We start from the raw sequence: 15,000 nt of genomic DNA on the forward strand, positions 1-15,000 counted from the left end.
GACAGAGGACAGAGGACACAGGACACAGGACAGAGGACACAGGACACAAGACAGAGGACAGAAAACACAGGACACAGGACAGAGGACACAAGACAGAGGACAGAGGACACAGGACACAGGACACAGGACAGAGGACACAGGACAGAGGACACAGGACACAGGACAGAGGACACAGGACAGAGGACAGAGGACAGAGGACACAGGACACATGACACAGGACAGAGGACACAGGACACAGGACAGAGGACACAGGACACAGGACACAGGACAGAGGACACAGGACAGAGGACACAGGACAGAGGACACAGGACACAGGACACAGGACAGAGGACACAGGACACAGGACACAGGACACAGGACAGAGGACACAGGACAGAGGACACAGGACACAGGACACAGGACAGAGGACACAGGACAGAGGACACAGGACACAGGACAGAGGACACAGGACACAAGACAGAGGACAGAAAACACAGGACACAGGACAGAGGACACAGGACACAGGACACAGGACACAGGACAGAGGACACAGGACACAGGACAGAGGACACAGGACACAGGACAGAGGACACAGGACACAAGACAGAGGACACAGGACACAGGACAGAGGACAGAGGACACAGGACACAGGACACAGGACAGAGGACACAGGACACAGGACACAGGACAGAGGACAGAGGACACAGGACACAGGACAGAAAATACAGGACAGAGGACAGAAAACACAGGACACAGGACAGAGGACAGAGGACACAGGACAGAGGACAGAGGACACAGGACACAAGACAGAGGACACAGGACACAAGACAGAGGACAGAAAGACAGGACAGAGGACAGAAAACACAGGACACAGGACAGAGGACAGAGGACAGAGGACACAGGACACAGGACACAGGACACAGGACAGAGGACACAGGACAGAGGACAGAGGACACAGGACACAGGACAGAGGACACAGGACACAAGACAGAGGACAGAAAACACAGGACACAGGACAGAGGACACAGGACACAGGACACAGGACAGAGGACACAGGACAGAGGACACAGGACACAGGACAGAGGACACAGGACACAGGACAGAGGACAGAGGACACAGGACACATGACACAGGACAGAGGACACAGGACACAGGACAGAGGACACAGGACAGAGGACACAGGACAGAGGACACAGGACAGAGGACAGAGGACAGAAAACACAGGACAGAGGACAGAAAACACAGGACACAGGACAGAGGACACAGGACAGAGGACAGAAAACACAGGACACAGGACAGAGGACACAAGACAGAGGACAGAGGACAGAGGACACAGGACACAGGACAGAGGACACAAGACAGAGGACAGAGGACACAGGACAGAAGACACAAGACAGAGGACAGAAGACAGAGGACACAGGACAGAAGACAGAGGACACAGGACACAGGACAGAAGACAGAGGACACAGGACACAGGACACAGGACACAGGACGGGACCACAAGGAAAGACGGGGAGCAGAGGTAAACAGAGTTATAAATGTCTTCCTGGATCAGGGGGCTGGAGGAGGCTGCAGGTGAAGTTCTCTACCTCTGCAACCTCGTGACGAGAATCCAAAGAAGCCCTCGCGGCAGGAACCACACAGTGTGCCCTCCACCCCGGCACGACACACACACTGCCCTGTGATTGGATGACAGGCGATGGACGACGAGCCAATGGGATTGCACTTGCACCTAAGGAAGGCATGGAAATGATAGACACTTATTATGTGTATACATATACATATACATATATATATATATATATATATATATATATATATATATATATATATATATATATGTATATATATAACGCCTGCTAGTTTTCAGAGGCCATCTCGGTACCTCTCACACCCGACAGCCGGCTGCAGGTTGAAGAAGCCGACCTCACAGTGGCTGCAGTCCCGTCGGGTCACGTGACCGAGGCACCGGCACGCTCCAGTGTGAGGGTGGCATTCATCCCGGGGCTCGGAGGTTCCTCCAGGATCGCAGCCGCACGCTAGAGGAAACAAACACAAACAATATGTTGGTAACGTACCACCTTGGTATGGATAACCTTTTATTGATTAGCTTCCAGAGTGCTGTAACACTCGTGAGCTGTTGAAGGGCCAAAGCTGCACACAGAACCGTGATGGGCTTCATGCCTCAGCGCCACGCCTCGGGTCAAACCTCCATACAGGAGGAGGTCAAGGAGAGATCGGAGAGCCGAGTGTGAAATGCATTCCTTATAACAGCTGCACCGAGGCCATGCAGTCCTGAGTGGATTCATCTGTTTGACTTGACCCCACCTCAAAGAGGGTTGATGAATCTGTAAAGATCCCCTCCAAACATCTTTAACGGTGTAAAGAAGGAAATACTCAACTGTGGGATAACAAAGTGATGATATGAGGTGTTGTATTAATGTTCAGTCACCATGTTGAACATTCTTACATGACATCTACTTCTCATCCCTGTCGTGTGCTTCATGAAAAGGTCTTAACTCAGATTCAAGAGGAACACTCCACTTTCAAAATGACCATTATATTTCATTTACTCTCCACCTTGAATCCTTGAAGAAACCTTTGTTTCATGCCTCCACCGTGAAGATGATGAATTAAAGACATTTAACAACAGCAAAACCTCATTTACAAACTCGTACACAGCCGAGTCTCATGATTAAAACTCTGATCCGGTAGAAGCTTGAGACCGTTCACGTGTTTTAAATAGAGCTTCAAGTGAAGATGTGTTGGAGACTAACGAGATGATACCCAACGCGTTGTTTGGATGTACCTTTTTTAGTTGGATTTGTTAGCCGTCCATCAAGACCTTTCTCTGTTGCTGGTTCTTCATTAAGAAGAAGAGGGCGGATACACTTTGCCCCTCAGCAGGTGAACCCTAAAGCCACCTGTTGGTCCATGAAGGTCAAACAACAGGAAGACTTTCACATCGTCTGTTTCTGACCGACTAACCATTCCTCCATTCCCCTTCTCGGGTTACTCACGCTGGCACTTGTGGCCGGCCGTCTGGCTCAGAGCGTTGCCGTAGTAACCCCGCTGGCAGCGCTGGCACCGGTCGCCCTCGGTGTGCCGCAGACATTTCAGACATCGGCCAGTCGTGCGGTCGCACGTTCCCAGCGCGTTGGAGTCCACGTTGCCGTGGCAGTCGCATCTCACGCACCGTTGAGCTTCACCAGATTGTCCCAGGGGGTCCCCATGGTAACCATCCTCACACATCTGACAGCGCATCCCTACACACACAGCAGGGGGATGTAAAGGGGAGCCGGAGGTCATCCCCAGGTCACGCTGTCATAATCAAAGTTAAGCTGCTTTCTTCTCCTTCATTGTCTACTGGGGCCAGAACCATAGATATGTCTATGAAGGTTGAGCTCACCTGTCTGTCCCGTGGGGCAGTTGGTACAGACCACCTGTCCCGTCGCCGCGATCTCGGCACAGCTGGTACGGTCCGGGCAAGGGCACGGCCGGCAGTCACCGGGCGTGCCAATCAAAGCGTTGCCGTAGTAACCGTCCAGGCATCGCTCGCAGGTCCTCCCCGCGGTGAAGTCTGAGCACTCGCAGGCACCTGCAAACGGAGCGCAAGGTTACGATCACACTCCCCCGCTACACACACGCAAACACCTCTAAGGGTGATTGTTTTTCCACACTTAAGGACACAAGGAGACCACAGAGGGTGCTGTTTCCTCCATCGCCAGCAGAGTGCGCTGTGTCTCTGACCACGACCACGTTTACACAGAAAGCATTCCCCACAGCCCACCAGACAACTACACCCCCCGACTATAATTGCTCTGGGAAATATGAGAGCCGAATGCAGTCCGAAAGACCTTCAAGTAAAGCAATTCCCACCAAGTGGGAGAGATTACCAATCTATGATGTCTTGGAAAAACAAACTGTTGTTTCAGAAGCCTCACAGAAACAACAAGCCTTAAACCCTTTAAGGGATTCCATCACGTGCATGTTCAGTCCTCATTATACCACAGTTCAAATCTATCTGAACAGTGCACCACGATAAACAGGGAACATACACATATATATATATATATATATATATATATATATACATATATATATATATGTGTATGTATATATATATATACATACATATATATATACTTATATATATACATATATATATATATATAAGTATATATATATATATACATACATATATATATATACATATATATATACATATATATATATGTATATATATATGTATACATATATATATACATATATATATATATATATATAAGTATATATATATATATACATACATATATATATACTTATATATATATATACATATATATATATATAAGTATATATATATACATACATATATATATACTTATATATATATATATATATATACATATATACAGTGGAGAAACTGAGGGAATATTAAATAGTGAAAACTTAAGATCAGTGGCTCTGAGAGGACCCGCATGCTGTGGTGATGAATTAGTGCAACTTGTGAAATGAAAACAGGGAGAATGTGACATCAACAATGTGGCTTTCTAATTTAAGAAATTACCACAAAGTAATAAATGTTTCCATTCTTGGAAAACCACAAAAAAAGAAAGAAAAAAACACTCCGACGATGCTCAGAAGACCACAATAAGCAACATTTATTCAATTTGTTTAAAACAACCTTTATGCCGTTTAAAATGAATAAATGCGGCTGTTTTGTGCTGCAAGAAGATATTGCAGGTGTTTGCCGTTTAGTATTCACCGGATGTCTGAGTATCAGAGGACTTACACTTCAAAAAGATATAATGATGTAAAAAAATGTCTAAAGTTTGTGAAAAGACTTCAGCACGGGTTGATAACAATAATTTCTAGAGAACACCAATAAGATCTCGATGCACAGCAAATAATCGGCGGGCGTGCGGTTTTTACAGTCCTCATTAAAATGTCCCATCACTCCCTCATCGCCTCCGGAGTGAGTCAGCAGCTCTTTGCTCTGCAGCGAGGGTCACTGCAACACATGGCATCACTAACGAAGAGTGAACTTCAGAGCTGCATGTCAACAGATGAGATCCATTGATCACACTGAGGGGAGGAGAACAATTACCCCGCTGCCCGATGGAGCGTCAACTTCTGGTTAAGAATCCTTAGTTTCTCTGAGAGGTGAATAACGCACGACTTCAAGCATGTAATGCCAGTTAAAGTATTTAGGGACGACTGTTCTGAGCAAAAAGAAGTGAATCCTTCAAACACGGCATCACAATGAGCCATGTTAACGGCAGCAGAAAGGGGAAGACAGGGCCAAGAGGGGTGGCAGGGCCACCAGAGGGGAGACAGGGCCAAGAGGGGAGACAGGGCCACCAGAGGGGCGGCAGGGCCAAGAGGGGTGGCAAGGCCAAGAGGGGAGACAGGGCCACCAGAGGGGCGGCAGGGCCAAGAGGGGTGGCAAGGCCAAGAGGGGAGACAGGGCCACCAGAGGGGAGACAGGGCCAAGAGGGGAGACAGGGCCAAGAGGGGAGACAGGGCCACCAGAGGGGAGACAGGGCCAAGAGGGGAGACAGGGCCACCAGAGGGGAGACCAGGGCCACCAGAGGGGAGACAGGGCCAAGAGGGGAGAGAGGGGCCACCAGAGGGAAGACAGGGCCAAGAGGGGAGACAGGGCCACCAGAGGGGAGACAGCGGCCAAGAGGGGAGACAGGGCCACCAGAGGGGCGGCAGGGCCAAGAGGGGTGGCAAGGCCAAGAGGGGAGACAGGGCCACCAGAGGGGAGACAGGGCCACCAGAGGGTAGAGAGGGCCACCAGAGGGGAGACAGGGAGACAGGGCCACCAGAGGGGAGACAGGGCCACCAGAGGGGCGGCAGGGCCAAGAGCGGAGACAGGGCCACCAGAGGGGAGACAGGGCCAAGAGGGGAGACAGGGCCAAGAGGGAGACAGGGCCACCAGAGGGGCGGCAGGGCCAAGAGCGGAGACAGGGCCACCAGAGGGGTGGCAGGGCCAAGAGGGAGACAGGGCCACCAGAGGGGCAGCAGGGCCAAGAGGGGAGACAGGGCCAAGAGGGGAGACAGGGCCACCAGAGGGGTGGCAGGGCCAAGAGGGGAGACAGGGCCACCAGAGGGGCAGCAGGGCCAAGAGGGGAGACAGGGCCAAGAGGGGAGACAGGGCCACCAGAGGGGCGGCAGGGCCAAGAGGGGAGACAGGGCCACCAGAGGGGCGGCAGGGCCACCAGGACACTATTATCAATTCATCGGCACGCGTCACAAAACTGGCTCCTAATCGTCACGCTGATGGTTATTACTTCATAACCTCATTGAGCGTTCATTCGGGCCTTAATGATGTGTCCACAGAGCTCCTTTACCAGAGCTCATTCTAGCTGTACCTCGTGCCTCCACTCCTCATTGTACACACACACACACACACACACACACACACACACACACACACACACACACACACACACACACACAGAGCTCTACAGAACGGATGACAGAAGCTTTGCCATCATCACGAGTAGCTCTTCCAGAGTGAGGGGTTATCATTGTTTAGTTTTATGGAAGTATGCTCTTGTTGAGGAGAAGATAAGAGCCGGCCTCTCTTCTGTTATTGCATTCTCGCCCCGAAAATTTAATTTATTTACTGACTGAAATTGAGTTTCTAAAGATCGTTGCATGTCATTCTGCACCATGTTGGGAGGGCCGCCCGAAGGAGGGGGGCGATGTGTGTGGTCTGTGTTGATGTGCGGGCTCAGAAATACAAGAACAACAACCGGCGAGTTCAACGCGACACGTTGAGCGCGTGAAGCGAGTGTTCACGCTACTTTATGCTTTTCCAAGTGATGATGAAAGACATGCAGCAAGTGTAGTTCTAAACCACAATAGTTCCTTTCCTTTCTTTCTGCTTCACGCATACACAACATGGATGTGAATGAGCCTCATCTTCCAGAAGGCTTGTCTACTCGGCCCAGTGGAACGTAAAAAAAGCTTCGGGCCAAGGAAACGTTTTCATAACGCGTGTGGACTGTTTTAATGAAGCAGGGGAGGAACAACAGAAGGAGAGAGGAAGAGTCCGAGGCCTCCAGGGTCGGAGTTGGGGGTGAACCTGCTGCGGGGTCTGATGGGGTGTCGCCCTCTGCTTTAAGATACGCGGCCATGCGGCTGCTCGTCGGGCGTCTGGGAGGAGGATGTCAAAGGGTTGTGTATTCTGTCCACCCTCATACACAATGTGCACACTGCGGACGACTGGGGACGCACGCTTTGTGTCGTGCTGCGACCGTGGAAAATACATGCATCGGTTCCTGCTTTGCATCGCGGCTGTCAGCCAAAGTGTCCTGTCCACGGCCCGAGGGTATCAGGGTTTCATGTGGTCTCGCTCTGGTTCCCCGAGTTGTTATGGAGGAGCCGGATAAACGGTTCTCTGTGTATTTTACTGTCAGCAATGGAACATCTTGCACTTTTATTTAGCGGATTTGACAACTTTAAGACTTTCTCTGGCTTCCACATGCATTTATTTATATTCTTACTCTTCTTAGCCACACCAGCGGATCGGATCGGTCCGCACTGAACTGGTCTCAACGTCTATGAAGTGGATGAAGCTGTGTATTTGTACAGATATTCATGGTCCCAGAGGATGATCCCTTCATCTAGTGTCCCCTGTGACATGCAGGGTCTCAACATGGACTGGATGGGCGATGCATCTTCATGACTCTGATGATTCAATTCAGTTTATTTTGTATAGCCCAGTATCACAAATTACAAACTCCCCTCAGACTTTACAGTCTGTACACATACGACATCCCTGACCTTTGACCTCACATCGGATGTCAAAGTCCCTTCATGTGACCCTGGTGGTCCGGCCCCCTTCACAGACCAGGAGCCACAAAGGAAACGAGCCCCCCTCCGCCGCACTGCAGAGGGCGTGACCTTTAGGGATATGCAAAAACCACGAGTGTGCATTATTCAAACAAACGTCACAGTGAGGAACAACCATATGCTGTTATGAAACTCATTCTGGGGTGGACACAACGCGGTTTAACTTTCTGGGTCTCTGCGTGTCCGTACAGACCCAGAGAGAGATCACTTAGATCCACATCGACCCGCCTCCTGTGGACATGGAGGAAGTCCCCTAATTACTCTTTACATTTTACACTCAGATCTCTTTGAAGATGCATGAAGCGTGGCTCACATTGAGACTCCGGGAGAGCATCATGTGTTCAGGTGATTGAGGCTCCGCCTCCACTGAGTGTCTGCATCACAATCATCTCTCCTCCCTCTTTATGGATGTGTGTATGCAGCATGACCCCCCCCCCCCCCCCCCCCACCCTCACTGAAGGACACATGTTCGCCTTTATCGGCTTGGCAGATTTCTCAAATGTTGCACCACAAATATTAACATTTCCAATCTGTTGTGTTTCACTCCAGCAAACAGCGACACGACTCAGAGAGTGTTAATAAATCATGATTATGAAGCTCCGTTGGTGAATAAACTCCATCCCATCATGTCTACCCTGCATTTATACAGCAGTTAAGATCCTGGTGGCAGAAGCAGCAGCTTGCTCCGCCCCCCAGGTGACACGTGATGGACAGGATGACCCCTTGACCTCAACTCACAGATGATGCATTGGAAGATGAGCTCATTTTAGCTCGCTTCCTTCCCCACTAGCCGGCTAACGCTAAACCGAGAGCGCCACCAACACAACCACGACTCAGAGCACACGTTCCATATTTAATAATAATTATAAAGCGTTAACTGTGGGTTTGTGGGGACTCAAAGATGCTGAGCTCAACGGGTTCATTCATAAATGATGCGAAACAAGCACAAAGTGTGAAAACAGTAACAATAAGGTTTTGAGAGTGAGAGAGAGGACACATAAGACACAAGCAAATTAGACATCGCTAGCCAAGAGGCGGCTAACAAGTCTAATTAGAGGGGAAGCAGGCAGTGATACCAGACCTGCTTCCGGACCTCAGACACACCTACACACACACACACACACACACACACACACACACACACACACACACACACACACACACAACACACACACACACACACACACACAGCTCCAGGCATCTCCTAACTAGGTCAGATCTCTGATACTTTAAGTCTGAGGGTAGGAGGAGGCGAAGATAGAGAGGAAGAGAGAGATTGAGGAGAGATTAAAAGATGGAGGTTTGGGACCCGGGATGAGAGTTTGTGTGTTCTTGGTGTTTACAGCTGTGAGAGTGAGACAGTGTGGACAACACATGCAGCAACGACTGCATGGACGTGGACTCGTTTACAGCTTCGGTCACTCACGGGACGTCTCGGTTATGAATCTCCCATAAAGACGTCAGGTGAGCTGAACACAGACGCCTCCAGTTCAGCTTGAGTGACAGCTCTTCAATACACCTGAGGGACGACTGCGTTACGTTCCCTTGGTCTCCACGGAGTCTGGTGATCCCTCTGGAACTCATGGTCTCCACGGAGCCTGGTGATCCCTCTGGATCTCATGGTCTCCACGGAGCCTGGTGATCCCTCTGGATCTCATGGTCTCCACGGAGCCTGGTGATCCCTCTGGATCTCATGGTCTCCACGGAGCCTGGTGATTCCTCTGGAACTCATGGTCTCCACGGAGCCTGGTGATCCCTCTGGAACTCATGGTCTCCACGGAGCCTGGTGATCCCTCTGGATCTCATGGTCTCCACGGAGCCTGGTGATCCCTCTGGAACTCATGGTCTCCACGGAGCCTGGTGATCCCTCTGGAACTCATGGTCTCCACGGAGCCTGGTGATCCCTCTGGATCTCATGGTCTCCACGGAGCCTGGTGATCCCTCTGGATCTCATGGTCTCCACGGAGCCTGGTGATCCCTCTGGATCTCATGGTCCTCCACGGAGCCTGGTGATCCCTCTGGAACTCATGGTCTCCACGGAGCCTGGTGATCCCTCTGGAACTCATGGTCTCCATGGAGCCTGGTGATCCCTCTTCTCAGGATGAACGACATCGCCGGCTAACGAGCGACCCCCAACACGGCCGTGCACCAGTTTGGTTTAACGTGTGCTTTGGAAACATTATTCATTATGACAGGTTGACGTTCATAATGATGGGGGCGGGGCTTAGGAGGGAGGTGACTTTGCCACTAGATGTAGCCGCTCTTGAAGCCTCCGTTCACCTGACAGCGCTCGGCGACACCGGCCGCGTTCTACAGCTGGAAACTTTCTGGCTTACTTACTCAGCTTTGAAAAGGAGAGATTTTTGGCACAGAAAAAGTCTTTCAAACTCAACTTTCTGCAAAGTATTTGAAGCCTCCAGCTCGAGTAATATCACTTGTTACCTGGCAAAGCTGCTCAAAAGCAATAACAAACTGCACAGCTGTTTCTCGTGTCGAGGGATGGATGAAATAGAAACAGTGTTGGATATGCAAACAGATATTTCAATACCGGTGTGTGGTTACCTGTCTCTGGATGACAGGCTCCATGCCGGTGGCAGTCGCATGGCACACAAGCCGAGAGCGGCCCTCCGCCGGAGGCTTCCCGGGTGAATCCCGGAGCACAGCGCTCGCAAAGCTGCCCGGAGAACCCCGACGGACAGAAACAAGACTCCACCCACGGGGCCGGAGGGTCGGCCGGCCCGGAGGACGGGGAAGCCGAGGTCAGGGTGACCTCCGACAGCGCCGACGTGTCTGGAGAGGACGGAGAGAGAAGACGGGAAGATGGCCGCTTTGACCTTCAACTGATGCTCACCAAAGGTGTGTGTGTGTGTGTGTGAGTGTGTGTGTGTGTGTGTGTGTGTGAGTGTGTGTGTGTGTGTGAGTGTGTGTGTGAGTGTGTGTGTGTGTGTGTGTGTGTGTGAGTGTGTGTGTGTGTGTGTGAGTGTGTGTGTGAGTGTGTGTGTGTGTGTGTGTGCACACACACATACACGCCTGTAAACTCCACACTAAATGCTCACTAAAATACACACACACACACACACACACACACACATGCCTGTAAACTCCACACTAAATGCTCACTAAAATACACACACACACACACACATGCCTGTAAACTCCACACTAAATGATCACTAAAATACACACACACACACACACATGCCTGTAAACTCCACACTAAATGCTCACTAAAATACACACACACACACACACACACACACATGCCTGTAAACTCCACACTAAATGCTCACTAAAATACACACACACACACACACACACACACATGCCTGTAACTCCACACTAAATGCTCACTAAAATACACACACACACACACACATGCCTGTAAACTCCACACTAAATGATCACTAAAATACACACACACACACACACATGCCTGTAAACTCCACACTAAATGCTCACTAAAATACACACACACACACACACACACATGCCTGTAAACTCCACACTAAATGCTCACTAAAATACACACACACACACACACACACATGCCTGTAAACTCCACACTAAATGCTCACTAAAATACACACACACACACACACACACACATGCCTGTAAACTCCACACTAAATGCTCACTAAAATACACACACACACACACACACACACACACATGCCTGTAAACTCCACACTAAATGCTCACTAAAATACACACACACACACACACACACACACACATGCCTGTAAACTCCACACTAAATGCTCACTAAAATACACACACACACACACACATGCCTGTAAACTCCACACTAAATGATCACTAAAATACACACACACTCACACACACACACACACACACACACTCACACACACACACACACACACACACACGCGAGCGCCCACACAGGTACACACTCGTCACCGGGGAATCTTTGATATAGCAACTGAATAAAGTAGCGAGACACAGGAAAGGGAGACGGGAGACTCGTGGAGGTATGTCAGCCGTGTTCCTGTGGGGGTCGGCCTTCCCCAACCATCCCTCTCACCGACTCCCTGAACCTCACAACACAACGTCACTTTAGCTCCCGGGGAGCGCTGAGTCGGCTCTCACTGGAGAAACACAAGGAGGGAGGGTGAGTGGGGTGGAGGGGTGGAGGGGTGGAGGGATGGGTGGAGGGGTGGAGGGTCGATGGGTGGATGGATGGATGGGAGAGTGGATGGATGGGTGGATGGATGGGTGGATGGGTGGATGGGTGGATGGATGGATGGATGGATGTGGATGGATGGATGGATGGAGGGGTGGAGGGTCGATGGATGGATGGATGGATGGATGGAGGGGTGGAAGGTCGATGGATGGATGGATGGAGGGGTGGAGGGTCGATGGGTGGATGGATGGGAGAGTGGATGGATGGATGGGTGGATGGATGGAGGGGTGGAGGGTCGATGGGTGGATGGATGGGAGAGTGGATGGATGGATGGGTGGATGGATGGAGGGGTGGAGGGTCGATGGATGGATGGATGGATGGGAGGGTGGATGGATGGATGGATGGAGGGGTGGAGGGTTGATGGGTGGATGGATGGAGGGGTGGAGGGTCGATGGGTGGATGGATGGGAGAGTGGATGGATGGATGGGTGGATGGATGGAGGGGTGGAGGGTCGATGGGTGGATGGATGGATGGGAGGATGGATGGATGGATGGATGGAGGGGTGGAGGGTTGATGGGTGGATGGATGGATGGGAGGGTGGATGGATGGATGGATGGAGGGGTGGAGGGTCGATGGGTGGATGGATGGGAGAGTGGATGGATGGATGGGTGGATGGATGGAGGGGTGGAGGGTCGATGGGTGGATGGATGGGAGAGTGGATGGATGGATGGGTGGATGGATGGAGGGGTGGAGGGTCGATGGATGGATGGATGGATGGGAGGGTGGATGGATGGATGGATGGAGGGGTGGAGGGTTGATGGGTGGATGGATGGAGGGGTGGAGGGTCGATGGGTGGATGGATGGGAGAGTGGATGGATGGATGGGTGGATGGATGGAGGGGTGGAGGGTCGATGGGTGGATGGATGGATGGGAGGATGGATGGATGGATGGATGGAGGGGTGGAGGGTTGATGGGTGGATGGATGGATGGGAGGGTGGATGGATGGATGGATGGAGGGGTGGAGGGTCGATGGGTGGATGGATGGGAGAGTGGATGGATGGATGGGTGGATGGATGGAGGGGTGGAGGGTCGATGGGTGGATGGATGGATGGAGGGGTGGGTGAATGTGTGCATGTGTGGGTCGGTAGGTGTTGTGGTGGATGGGTGGATGGATGGAGGGGTGGAGAGTCGATGGGTGGATGGATGGATGGGTGGATGGATGGGTGGGTGGATGGATGGGTGGATGGATGGGTGGGTGGAATGCTGACCACGCTCCACTAGCTTGGTCCAATCAGGAAGGGGCCGTGTGAATGGGTGTCTGTATAATGAGAGAAAGAAGAACCAGACTTCTGAGGTGATGGAACCCGGTTCATTATCCCGGTTCATTATCCCTCACACTCCTCCCTCTCCACGACTCCCTTCTCCTCTGCCCTTTACTCCCCTCCACCTCCTGAATTCCATTAGCTCGAGGGGAAAATGTGCAATTAAAACAATATTCAGACACTGAAACCCTCCATTGCAGTTAATTAAGAAGGTTTTTTATTTGAAGTCATGCTGAGCGAGTTCCAGCCATCAATCTTTTCTACAGGAACCTTGTCAGACAAGTCAAGACTTTAATTCCCTTGAATCTTTAATAACTCTCTGCACCGCGACAGTTCAGCTCTCTTTAGGCACGCGTACGTTGCGCCATCATAACCCTCCATTAAGGCTGCGCTCTCTTTTCAAAACAATACGTGGAGGAATAAATGAAAAGGCCTTTCCTGTGACTGCTGTCAAAGCCGGAGACAATAGTCTCATTAAAATAAAGCAGTTCTGTTCGAGGACGTTTAAAGAAAAAGGAGAATGTGGGAGGGGAGCGAGGAGGAAGATGAGAGGAGTTACAAATGAAAGTTTGCAGCAGATAAATCTTCTAACACATCGTGGAGACCCAACGCGCCATTACCAGGCTGCTCCTGTGAGCCAACCGGGTGCTTCACTCGCTTTGCACCTTCATGTGGGCGGGTGGGTGGTGGCAGGAAGCAGTTTGATGGAATATGCATGACTGTGTGTGTGTGTGTGTGTGTCGCAGCGCCTGCACTGAGCAACTCATTAAAATGGTGTAAGTGGGTGGGTGGGCTCTGGTGAGTTTGACCAGCTGTGATTCGCAGAAAGCCTCTCAGATCACCAAGACCAGAGGAGGACTTCCACGAACAGTCACTGAGATCTGGGAATCGATGCCCCGCTCCTTGCTGAGCCACATCGGGGACGGTTCTCCGAACACGAGCGCCGACGTTGTTCTAGCAACTCTTTTTGGGACCGCTGGAGAGCTCAGTGTATTTTTAATTCATTTAAATGTGACACTTGAAATGTGGCTGACATTGTTTGGAAACGGTCCTGCATTTCACCATCCACCATCAACCATCAACCATCCACCATCAACCATCCACCATCAACCATCCACCATCCACCATCAACCATCCACCATCCACCATGCACCATCCACCATCCACCATCCACCATCCACCATGCACCATCCACCATGCACCATCCACCATCCACCATCAACCATCAACCATCCACCATCAACCATCCACCATCCACCATCACCATCAACCATCAACCATCCACCATCCACCATCAACCATCCACCATCCACCATGCACCATCCACCATCCACCATCAACCATCCACCATGCACCATCCACCATCAACCATCCACCATCAACCATCCACCATCAACCATCAACCATCCACCATGCACCATCCACCATCAACCATCCACCATCAACCATCCACCATCAACCATCCACCATCCACCATCAACCATCAACCATCAACCATCCACCATCCACCATCAACCATCAACCATCCACCATGCACCATCCACCATCCACCATCAACCATCCACCATGCACCATCCACCATCAACCATCCACCATCAACCATCCACCATCAACCATCCACCGTGCACCGTCCACCGTCCACCGTCAACCGTCAACCGTCCACCGTCCACCGTCCACCGTCCACCGTCA

At 51.0% G+C, this 15,000-nt stretch overlaps 1 protein-coding gene across 1 annotated transcript in view; it reads right to left on the reverse strand.

Moving 5' to 3' along the window:
* Nucleotides 1-15,000, reverse strand: part of lamc3 (laminin, gamma 3) — a 110,699-nt gene that overhangs the window by 21,406 nt on the left and 74,293 nt on the right. Inside the window, exons 12-16 of the mRNA XM_034546962.1 lie at nt 10,411-10,638; nt 3,389-3,577; nt 3,000-3,245; nt 1,865-2,018; nt 1,569-1,711 (exon numbers count right to left, since the gene is read on the reverse strand). Of these exons, the coding sequence (XP_034402853.1) occupies nt 1,569-1,711; nt 1,865-2,018; nt 3,000-3,245; nt 3,389-3,577; nt 10,411-10,638 (960 nt within the window). The remainder of the gene's footprint in view (nt 1-1,568; nt 1,712-1,864; nt 2,019-2,999; nt 3,246-3,388; nt 3,578-10,410; nt 10,639-15,000) is intronic.

Source organism: Cyclopterus lumpus, chromosome 12 (assembly GCF_009769545.1).
Source record: "Cyclopterus lumpus isolate fCycLum1 chromosome 12, fCycLum1.pri, whole genome shotgun sequence".
In the NCBI taxonomy this organism is placed as follows: Eukaryota; Metazoa; Chordata; class Actinopteri; order Perciformes; family Cyclopteridae; genus Cyclopterus; species Cyclopterus lumpus.